This window comes from Prionailurus bengalensis, chromosome A2 (genome assembly GCF_016509475.1).
Source record: "Prionailurus bengalensis isolate Pbe53 chromosome A2, Fcat_Pben_1.1_paternal_pri, whole genome shotgun sequence".
NCBI classification, from domain to species: domain Eukaryota; kingdom Metazoa; phylum Chordata; class Mammalia; order Carnivora; family Felidae; genus Prionailurus; species Prionailurus bengalensis.
The window spans coordinates 36121272-36133425 of record NC_057348.1 but is presented as its reverse complement, the minus strand read 5'-3'; the positions used below and the strand labels follow the sequence as shown (position 1 = coordinate 36133425).

At 40.3% G+C, this 12154-nt stretch overlaps 1 protein-coding gene across 1 annotated transcript in view; it reads left to right on the top strand.

Moving 5' to 3' along the window:
• Nucleotides 1–8446, top strand: part of TAFA4 (TAFA chemokine like family member 4) — a 178080-nt gene extending 169634 nt beyond the window's left edge. The window contains exon 6 of the mRNA XM_043587900.1: nucleotides 7090–8446. Coding sequence (XP_043443835.1) covers nucleotides 7090–7101 — 12 coding nt within the window. The 3' untranslated portion in view covers nucleotides 7102–8446. The remainder of the gene's footprint in view (nucleotides 1–7089) is intronic.
• The last annotated feature ends 3708 nt before the right edge of the window (nucleotides 8447–12154 follow it).

Here is a 12154-nt window from a genome sequence, read left to right as displayed (position 1 = left end):
AGCCACATCCCATCATTCTTTTGTTTGTTTGTTTCAGTCTTCTGTTAGTACCTCTTACCATGGTGCCTTTGCAATTGCAGAGAAAGGTGTTCTTCATGGAATGTGCTTCCCTCCCTTCTTTACTCCTTAACCATTATTTCTTTAGAATCCATCACTGACAGGATTCATGTCTCCTCTATCTTTCAACATTTACTATGGTTATACTTTCCATGGAAAGGTATAGTTAGGTTTTTAGTACCTAGAGTGTTCTAAGAACAGACCTGTGAAGTCAGGGCTCATGTCGGTTTTCAGCTACCTTCATAGTCCCAATAACTTTTTTGAATAGAAAGTAATAAAATTGAAAAAAAGTAATAAAATTGGTCATTCTAATGAAAGAATAAATTTAGAACAATGATAACCTTTTATAAACAACTATAAAGATAAATTTTAGCTGGCATCAAATACAAGATCAGCAGTAGTATAATTGTCAACTTTTGTTAGTAATATAAAGGTGACTAAATGACCTGATAAAGACATATCTCATTTTATTGTGCTTTGCACATACTGTTTTTATGGTTTGTTGTTGTTTGTACAAATTGAAGATTAGTGACAACCTCGTGTCAAGCAAGTCTGTTGGCATCATTTTTTCCAATAGCACTGGCTCACTTGGTGTCTCTGTGTCACATTTTGGTAATTCTCACAGTATTTCAAATCCTTTCATTATTTGCTATGGTTATCAGTGATCACTGATGGTACTATTGTAAGTTTAGGGTGGCACCCCTTTGTGTGTTCAGTTCCCCTCTCTTCCTCTCCTTGGCCCTCCTTATTTCCCGACACACAACGATATTGAAAGTGGGCCAATTAATAACCCTACAGGGGCCTCGAAGTGTTCCAGTGAGGGTAAGAGTCACATGTTTCTGACTGTAAGTCAGAAGCTAGAAGTGATTAAGCTTAGTCGGGAGGCCTAACACAGGTAGCCAAACTGTGAATACAAAGGCAAAACTCATGAAGGACATTTAAAAAAACTACTCCAGTGAACCCCTTCCATGGAGACAGTTTTAGTGGTCTGAATAAAACCTCCATCTAGCCACAATATTCCCTTAAACCAAAGTCTGATCCTGACCAAGGTCCTAACTCTTTAATTCTATGAAGGTACAGAAGAAAAGTCTGCAGCTAACAGATGTTGGTCAATGAGGTTTAGCAAAGAAGCCATCTCCATAACATACAAGTGCAAGGTGAAGCAGCAAGTTATCTAGAAGTTGTAGCTAAGACAATGAAGGTGGCTACTCAAAACAGCCGATTTTCATTGTAGACAAAACAGCCTTCTGTTGAAAGGAGATGCCATCTAGAACTTTCATAGCTAGAGAGGAGAAGTCAGTGCCTATACAGGCTGACTGTCTTGTTAGGGGGCTAATGCAGCTGGTAACTTTAGGCTACAGACAGGGCTCATTTACCATTCCAAAAACTCCTAGGGTCCTTAAGAATTAGGCTCAATCTACTCTGTCTGCTCTACAAGTGGAACAAAGCCTAGATGACAGCCCGTCAGTTTACAACTTGGTTTACTGAATATTTAAAACCCACTATTGAGACCTCTTGTTTATAAAAAAGATTCCTTTCGGAACAATCTACCTCGTCACCCAAGAGCTCTGATGGAGATAGACAATGAGATTAATGTTGTTTTCATGCCTGCGAAAATGACTTCTTGATCCATGGGCTGCAGAATGGATGTTATTTTGACTTTCATCAGGCTATAGCTGCCACAGGTAGTGATTCCTGTGATTGATCTGGGCATTCTAGATGCCATGAAGAACATTTCTCATTCCTGGAAAGAGGTCAGAATTAACAGGAATTTGGAAGAAGTTGCTTTTAACACACATGGACAGCTTTGGGGGGGTTCACGTCTTCAGTAGAGGAAGTAACTGTGGATGTGGCAGAAACAGCAAAAGAACTAGAAATGGAGCCTGAAGATGGGACTGAATTGCTGCCATGTCATGAGAAATCTTAAGAGATGAAGACGTGCTTCTTAGGGTGGAGCAAAGAAGGTAGTTTCTTGAGATGGAACCTACTCCTAACGAAGATGCTCTGAAGATTGTTGACCTAACAACAAAAGACTTAAAATACGACATCAACTTAGTTGAGAAAGGCAATGGCAGGGTTTTAGAGGCTTGACTCCCATGTTGAAAGAAGTTTTGTGGGTAAAATGCTATCAAACAGCATGGCGTGCTCTAGAGAAAGCATTCATGAAAGGAAGAGTCCGTCAACATCACCCCAACCCTTAGCAACCGCCACCCTGATTAGGCAGTGCCATCAACACAGAGGGCAAGGCCCTCCACGGTTAAAAAGATTATGACTGGCTGAAAGCTCAGATGATAGCATTTTTTAGCAATGAAGTATTTTTAAACTAAGGCTGGTACATTGCTTTTTTAGACCAAATGTTGCACACTTAACATACTACAGTGTTGTGTAAACATAACTCTTACATGCACTGGGAAACCAAAAAATTAATTTGGCATGCTTTCTGGTGATACTCATTTTGTTGTGCTATTTGCTTTATGGCAATACTTGCTTTACTGGGGTGGTCTGGAGCCAAACCTGCTGTATCTCTGAGGTATGCCCGTGTATGCTTTTATATCCACAGCAGTGGACGTTCATGGAGTCCCTTGTTGGTGGACAAAAGAGGTTAGCATTCCCCATCATTTCTAATTAACTTCCAGTCTATATACACCCAAGTGTGCTTGCTAAGCAAACCCTGCCTTAAAATAATAACACTATCCTTCCCCCCACCCTGGCCCTTTTCAGCCCCTTTTCCCCCTTCCCTTCCTGAATAAAAATGTTGGAGCTGCCAAGGAGCTAGCATATTAGATCCATCAATGATAAAAATGTCTTCTTATCCTATTTCTTGTGGACAAAGAAAGAACATTTGGAAGATTATTCTTGTATTGATTCTTATACGTAAATATAAAACAAGACCATGAACACAAGCCAACTATGTTCCGGAAAAGAATGTGTCTAAGTAGTCTCTTGCTGGGGAGGCTCCCTCTCTATTTGTGTGCAGTTAGAGCATTTGCAGGAAGCAGACCTTTAGGGGCATTTTAGCTCCGTCTGCTGGGAATATAAGTTTGCTCTAGCTAAAACCTCAACAGTAGTGACATTTCATTTGGAAATTCTAAAAGTTGTAGAAACACAATACAGTTCCCTAAGCCATAATGATACTTAGCTGCTTTTTTTTTTTTTTTAGTGATATGACACTTGAGAATAATCTCAAAGTAGTAAAACTTTGTTTCCTTTATTAATCCAACTCATTGTGGCTTGAACTGCATAAAACATTTTATGTCTTTTATGGTTCTTATGAACATAGAGCAGATTCATTTGTGGAGGTGTGACTGGCTTCTGGGAAGAACTTGGTGCCCTGAGATTCTCTTTTTCATAAAATAGATACTAACCTTACCCATAAGTGAGACAGCAGTCCTACACCGGTTGAGGGATTACAGTTCTAGGGGGGATATTAACTGTGTGACAAAATAGTTTTCATTTTCCTTAAATAGTTCCTGCACACCAACATCAACACGTGGAAAGGCTAAAAAGATGATCTGCAGTAAGAGACCTATGTCAGAATTTTATTTTTCATTTAAATGCAAATATGAAGAGAGCAGTCAAGTTGAGAGATTAACAGATTTAGATGAAGATCAGAAAACGAGGGGGACAGTTTCCTAGGAAGCCATGCTGTCTGTTCCAGGTGTAAAAGGTTGGCAGTGAGTTTATTGTGCCTGGATAGCTTTTGGTGTTCGCAGAGAGCATTCACCTACCAGTTCTTGTGGAAAAATACAACTTTCACTGTCATTCTGCCTCAGTTTTCCTCGTCTTCATTTGGAGTCGTTCGTGTTAAAGCTCCGAACAATTGCACACAATGTTGTCTCAGCACCAAAGCCAGCCACTGTCCAGGGCTATTTGATGTTTGAAAATGGAAATAAATCGTAGTGAATTTCAAGAAATTTTAGATGTTTAAGGTTTTTATTTTTCCAACATCTAAGGGTAAAGAGCTATGCCTTTGGAGCAGTTCTCAACCAGGGGCAGTTTTTCCATCAAGGGTCATTTTTAGTTGCCACACGTTGTGGGAATGGGGGTTGTTCAGACATCTTGTGGGTAGAGGCCAGACAGGTTGTAAAAATCTTAAAACGCATAGGAGGGGTCCCCCATAGCAAAGAATTAACTGGATCCAAATGTATTTTTTTCCGGTAGCTCTTGGAAAGCATCCTACCTGATTCTCTTACTGCATTTACTTCTTCTAAGTTTGCATTCTCTGCATGCTTCTAGTATTTCATATTAGAAAATGAGAGAGAAGAGTTAAATGAGGCTTTCTCTGCTATACCATCTCTTACCCTTAAGATCTAAGATGACCCGTTCTTATGGTATCTGCCTGAAAACACCCTGTGAACGGTACCTTTCTCTGTTTCTTAGGCTACCGCTCTGAATCATCTTCATTCTCTTTTGCTGCATTATCATAATAATTATTTAATGGTAACAGTAGCTTCAGAAAACTCATCCTAGGGGGTCCTCGTACCCACTGTTTTGAGCCACACTCCTTGGATAGTCTGGTATAGTAAGTCTGGGATGGGGCAAACCATTCTTAAAAAGTGCTTCATCCGTTGATTGTCATTTAACCGGGCCCCACACCTGCTCTGTTTTTGCTGTAGTGCTGTTTTCTGTGTTTCCAGGGTAAATTCCTTTCCCAGGTTTCTCCTTGGTGAGAGACCATCAATGGATCCCCATGGGTAACAGAAAATAGAGTGTAAGCATCTTGAGGTCAACCCCTAAATGTGACTCCCCCAATAGACCATGTATTTCCATACCCCCACTGCTACCTCATTCATCACTTCTCTTTTCTAAAGTTCTAGTTGTCTTTTAAGTTCCAGCCGAGATGGTTCCTTTCCCCTGAGGTCTTGTCTTTCCTGATCCCTGTGGAGTAGAGCTAGTATTGGCATGTTAGCAGTGTGGTATCCACCGAATTTCAAAGTGACAATGAACCTTACATATACAATTAGCAAAAAGAAAACTTTACAGGAAAAGAAATGCTAAAGAATCCGGTCATTGAACTTGAGATTGGCTCCAAAATGAGCTGGGCATGGAAAGTAAGCTTCCTTAAATAAGATGCATTGAGAATTACGTCCTCCATCTATACTTAGATCCAGAAAGAGCTAATGTGGCAGTAGCCACCATTTTATGAGGTTAATCACAGGACAAGCACCGGGTCATGGCATTCACGGTTCACTCACTCTTCACTATAAATGGAGGGAGAAGATGCTACTTAAACATTTAGCAGCCGAAGAAGCTCAGGCAGTGATACTCCTCCCCATCAGAAAAAGACCGGTATTCAAGAGTAAGACTCTGGAGTAGTTCCTGAATCCTCATTCTCTCCATCCTTTGTCCTGTTGGCTTTGCCTTTCAGCACTTCTACCAAACTGATCCTCTTAAGTTGACAGTCCAGCCATGCACCCCTTGTCTCACTTTTGTACCTGAGGTGGAGAAAGGCCTAAGTTTTTCCCCCTAGGTAGTCAGGACTCCCTCTCATCACTCCAGATTCTCCTCATCTGACAATCCTCTAGAAATCACAAGACTTCTACCCACCTGGCCTTAGTATCTTTTTTTTTTCTCCCTAGCGTATATCACGTTCTGGCATATCCTTTCTTTGTGTCTTCATCCATCCCTTTCCTCTAGAATAAGAATTACCAAGCTGTGGCTTGCAAAGCCACATCCAGCCCTTGGCCTGTTTTCCTAAGGTCTGTGAGCTAAGAATGCTCTGTACACTTTTAAATGGTTGGAAAAAAAATTCATAACATGAAAATTACATGAAATCCTAACTTCAGTGTCTACAGCTCACATTTTATTGGGATAAAACAGTGCCCATTAGTTTACATTGCTGTCTTGTCTATGCTCCTTTTGTGCTATAAAGGCTGAGTGAAGTAGTTGTGACAATGACTATATGGCCTACCAAGGTGAATGTATTTACTATCTGGTCCTTTATAGAAAAAGTATGCTAGCCCTATTCTAGATAAACTCCATGAGGACAGGTTTTTGTTGTGTTTGCTCTGGTATTCCCAGCACAAACAAAAGAACAACTCTTTTGTAAAATGTATAAAATAAAGGCTTTATGTCAATTGACAGCAAATCTGAGGTTTGAATAAATAATTGATTGGGTCTAAAGACCAGGCAGGATGACTCTGTCATCAAGTAATATCTTTTTATGTTATAGGCAGGTTCACATCTCAAGCTTTTGGTTTTTTTTCCCTCTAGCTTGTGTATGGATTATCTAACCTGTAGAATACATTACCAAATAAAACTATAGAAACTGCTGATTTATTCTAAGCATTTAAAAGTAGAGAAAATAGTAAACTTCTTAATGAAGATCTGTTTGCAGTCATTATGGCAGTTTTCTAAAATAACCTATTTTTTAAAGGTTTTTTTTTTTTTCAACGTTTATTTATTTTTGGGACAGAGAGAGACAGAGCATGAATGGGGAAGGGGCAGAGAGAGAGGGAGACACAGAATCAGAAGCAGGCTCCAGGCTCTGAGCCATCAGCCCAGAGCCCGACGCGGGGCTCGAACTCACGGACCGCGAGATCGTGACCTGGTTGAAGTCGGACGCTTAACCGACTGCGCCACCCAGGCGCCCCAAAATAACCTATTTTTTAAAATAAAAGTTAACTACATTAAAAAGTAACAAAGGTAGCATTTTGATCTTGACATACACAGATCTTAACTGGCATTCATTTGAAAAAATTTAGTGCCTTCCAGAAAGCATGCTCAACATGCGTGAGTTAACTTGATGGGCAATGAATGTACCTAATCTGATGGGGTTTTGATAACTCTAAAAAATACCAAGCTAACGTATATAATATCGTGTTGTGCAAGTCTTTGTGCATGTTTTCTTTGCAACCTGAAAGTAAGAACTGTAAAGGATTTGAACAGGTGTTTTGGTGAGGTGGGTTACAAATAAAGGAACAATGTGCCCAACGGTGCACAAATGACATAGACAGGGACTTATGGGTCTGGTAGTAGAAGGGACCTTTTTTGGTGGGGCTGAAATACTGAATGCTCACTTACTTGTTTTAGGTAACACGGTAGCAAAGACAGATGTGCTTAACGTGGGAGGAGCGACAGGATGCAGAAGTCTCCTATTTGGATTACCATCCTGGCTGGTTTGTGGAAAATCGTCTTGGATTTCAGCAACATCACATTTGTATAAGTATGCTGTACGGAGTGTCATTCACTTAACTGTCCCAGCCCTCTCGGCTTCATGATTTTATTACATTGAATTATAGCCACGGGCTGCCACACAATTCACATCCTATCTGGATCCCAAGGACCAAACCTCCAAGAAACCCTGGAGGAACAAAGCAGAGACTTCAAAGTGGATCTTCACTGGGTCTTCTGTTTCTTTCTGCCTTCACAAAGGAGCGTGGACCGGTTCACAGGGTTCTTATTCCTGTCTTCTTTTGAACTTTTCCTTTAGTCCTTGCATTAAAGTGGTTTCAAAGGGGTCTAAGTATCAAAATGCTTTGGCAAAACATATTTGCAGGTGTAGCTCAATGAAAACTCTGATTAGGGAAGAAAATTTATTTTCTAAATCTTAATGAATAGACTTGGTGGGGTTCTTGTGTGTGCATTTGTATTTTTGCTTTAGAGCGTTTCAATGTTTGCACTTTAAGTTCTGTTGTCAGGTTAGCAGAAATAAAATAACATTTTAACATCAGTACACCATTTTACTGAGTGCTAAGGAAGTGTGTCAGCTCCAATATTTTATAACCAAAGCTTGATCATGACATATTCACAAAAGAAATAACACCTGTGGGGATTTTTATGGCTTAAGGTATAGTCATAGAAGTAAATTATTTAAAATCTGAAACAGTCTCTGTTTAGATCAAGGGTGATTTCTGAGATCCAGTTTATGTCACTTAAAATACTTTGTTAACCCTTAGAAGTCTTGAAATGTTTGATTTTTAGACTGTAAATGATTTATTCACTTAGCACTTGTCTCATTTGTTATTTTATTTTTTTAAATGTAAGTAAAATCTGAGTCATTTTCTCTTGGTTTAATGATTTTGCAGCAGACGTGTGTCTGCATAGTCTCAGATGCTGTCATGGAGAAATATATTACAGATGAAAAGTGACCCAGATTTTAAATGCATAATGTCATTGAAACACCTACTACTGTAATAACTGATAGATTTTATAAAGAAATGCCAAAAACATCCTTTCTGCACTATTAATTATCCTTGTCCTTTCACAGTCATTGGGGAAAACATTACTATAACATTTATAGGAGCAACAAGTATGTCTATTTTAGTCTTGCAAAAAGAATGGAAATGGCTGACATGCACTTGTTGGCTAACTTTGAATTTGGACGCTTACCAGAATTATTACTGTCCTGTGAGTAAGTAAAAAAGTCACTCTGCTGATGGCACATAAATTTTTGTGATTTTTATTGCCTTAAATGCAAATGTGAAAAATCACTTAAAATTACATTTAATTGTGGGCATGTCAACTGTATGGCAAACTTGAGACCTATACACGTTGCATTCAAGATCGTTTAAAACCTAGGGAAATTTGATTAAGTGTAGGGCCCCACATGATGTTTTAGGCATTCTCTGCTGCCTTTAGTATAGGACCCTCCATGGTAAGAACAGAGAGTTTAAAAAGTCAATTTTATGGCACATGAAAGAATGTGTCTTTTGCACACACATCTGATCTTGTACACCAAATAAGATCAAGTACAAATGACACTGCTTCACCTTGAGATACATTTCTACTACTTTGGGGGGGAATAAATGGTCCATTAGGGAAAATGGTGGGTATTAGAGCTGTCATTCTCATCCATTATTGCTTCAAAGTGTACTTTTTATTGAGTTCAAAAGTTAGTTCTGAAATGAAGCCTACTTGGAGAAGCATTTTAATGTTATCAGCCCTATACCATTCCTGTAAGGAGGTGCATAAGATAGGTTTGCTTTGAATCCTAGAATACATAGAAAACTATTGATGGAATTGTGAGAACATGATTAATGGCAGCATTAAGCCCTCTGATTGTGGCACTTGTGATCTCAACACCTGCAGACTTTCAATTCTTAGATCTAAAAACCTGAAGCTGCCCTGCAAGGTTGTAGACTTAGCCTGTGACTCTGCAAAGGCAGCAGCAACCTAGATTTTCTAGCTCTTCTTCAGATCCAGATGTGTGGCTCTGAAGTGTATGGACCTCAACTCTACACAGGTAGAACTCCATTCATAAGCTAAATTCAACAAACATTTAAAGAACCTTCCCAAGACCCCCAAATCATCTACCCTTATACACACAAATCCATTTTTTCTTTTCAACTTGGCAGGTCTTTATGAATATTCTCATTGTATAGAATTTAAGACCCAATAAAATTAAACTTACCCACACTCACATAGTTACTACTAGGAATTTTATGAGAGCTTTTCAGATAACATACTAACCCTGTGTCCTAGGGTGTCAGGGACATGGGTGAGTCTTAGAATCTGGCTAGTAGCTGACCTAGTTTATCAGGGTCCAGCACCACACTGTTTGCCACAGTCTTATAATGTGCCAGTACACTGATGAAAAATCGTACTGCTGGCCTTTTTGAATTGGGTGAAAGGAGATGGTCCTCTAAGCCTACGAAGTCTCAGAACTCACTTCCTCCTATGGACACACCACATCTACAATTAAATGTAGAGCAATTTCTACTGAAGAAGAATCGAAGGTTCATTGAACAGCTTTGGCATAAGCAATGACAGGGGGACCACCTAAAGTAGGCTAGGACAGATGGACACATGGTAATGATGGGAACACCACCCCTGATGTGATGATCTCCTCTAGGGAGGGCTATCACTGAGAGACGTATACACACACTCACCTGCCCCAGGCACTGCCATTTAAAATGCAACTACACCGGAAGTGAAGGAAAGCCATTTACAACCCTACAGCATAAACCAGAGTGTGGGAACTCTGAGGTTTTAGGTGCCACCAGGCACTACTGTTTATGTAACCCCCTACCTTCAGAGTACCCTGAGCCTGCACCACCCATTCCACCAAGGTGGCCTCAGTGTATGCTCTGGGCCTCCCCTGGCCTGTGCTCAAACCAGCCATCCTGCCAGGGCAGCCCTAGCACAGAACACCCAAGAACCCCCTCAGGCCTGCACCACTTGAGCCATCCTTCAAGGGTGGCCCCATCAAAGAGCCATCAGGCAGAGTGCCCACTTCTGCTTCAGTTCCAGCTATCCCTCCAGGGCAGCCTTGGGGACATGCCCTGAGAAGCCCAGCCCATGGTTATAGTTCCAGCTGTCCTGCCAAGGTTGATCCAGTTCACAGCACCCTGGGACCTTGCAGTCCATGTCCACTCCAGCTGCAGTTATCCTGCCAGGGTGGCCCTGGTGGAGCACCACCTGGAGCCCTCCAGCCTGCACCTGATTCAGCTTAGACTGCTCAGTCAAAGCCACCAGGCACAGATAGCACCTACACTGGGGATGCTCCAATGCAAGGTGACTCAAGATTGGGAGAGATGGGTGTTCTCCATAATAAGTGTTCACAGATACAAACACAGAAAGTTCAAAAAAAAAATAATAATGAGACTGAGGAATACATTATAAGCCAAAGAACAATATAACCCCTGCCCCCCAAAACTCTAATGAAACAGAGGTAAGTAATTTACCTGATAAAGAATTCAAAGTAATGGTCATAAAGATGCCCATTCAACACACAACTCCAGAGAAGAATGGAAGAACAGAGTGAAAGACTTAGTATAAGAACGTAACAAGTCACAAAGTTGAAGAACATAATAACTGATATGAAAAATATACTCGAGGGAATCAACTACAGATTAGATGATAAAGGTCAGTAATCTGGAAAAGAGAACATTGGATATTACTCAGTGAGAAGACCTAAAAGAATTAAAAAATGAGACTAGTTGGACCTCTGGGACAACATCCAGCATATCAACATTTACATTATATTGATCCCAGCAGAAGAATAGAGATAAAGGGACTAAAAACCTTTTTTTGAAGAAATAATGGGTGAAAAGTTCGCTAATCTGGGGAAGGAAACCAACATCTGGGTCCAGAAAGCAGTCTCAAGAACCCAAAGAGATCCAAACCAAAACATAATATAAAAGCACAAGTTAAAGAGAAAACCTTAACACAGCAAGAGAAAAACAAATAGTTGCATGTAAGGGAAACCTTGTAAGACTATCAGCTGATTTTTCAGTGGACACTTTGAGGCCAGAAAGAAATGGCATACTACATCCAAAGTGCTGAAAGGGAAAACTTAAAACCAAGAATACTCCACCTGGTAAAATCACCATTCAGAATTTAAGGTGAGATAAAGAGTTTCCCAGAGAACCAAACCAGCTTTACGACAAATGTTAAAGGGTCTTCTTTAATCAGGAAAAGACTTAATTAGAAATTAGAAAATACATAAAAGAAAAAAATCTCAATGGTAAAATGAAATATATAGTAAACAGTATTATCAGTCCCTTGAAAAGTTAGTATAAAGGTTAAAAGACAAAAAGTAAAACCAACTCTAATAATAAATAGTTAAGGGATGTACAAAATAAAATGAAGTAAAATAAGACATCAAAGTATAGAGATTAAAAATGTGGAGTATTGGGACACCGAGGTAGCTCCGTTGGTTGTCTGACTTTGGCTCAGGTCATCATCTTGCAGTTCATGAGTTCAAGCCTCACATCTGGCTCACTGCTGGCATTGCAGAGCCCACTTCAGATCCTCTGTCCCTCTCTGTCTCTGCCCCTCCCATGCTTGCACTCTCTCAAAAAAAATGTGGGGTATTAAAATGAATTTGAACTTAAGCAACTACCAGCTTAAAATAGACTGCTACGTATGTAAATCACTATGTTCCTCATGATAGACACAGGCCAAACACCTACAGTAGATATACAAAATATAAAGAGAAAGGAACCCAAACATAACACTAAAAAATACCATCAGGGGCGCCTGGGTGGCTCAGTTGGTTGAGCGTCCGACTTCTGCTCAGGTCATGATCTCACAGTTTGTGGGTTCGAGCCCCACGTTGGGCTCTGTGCTGACAGCTCAGAGCCTGGAGCCTGCTTCGGATTCTCTGTCCCTCTTTCTCTCTGCTCCTCCCCTGCTCATGCTCTGTCTCTGTCTC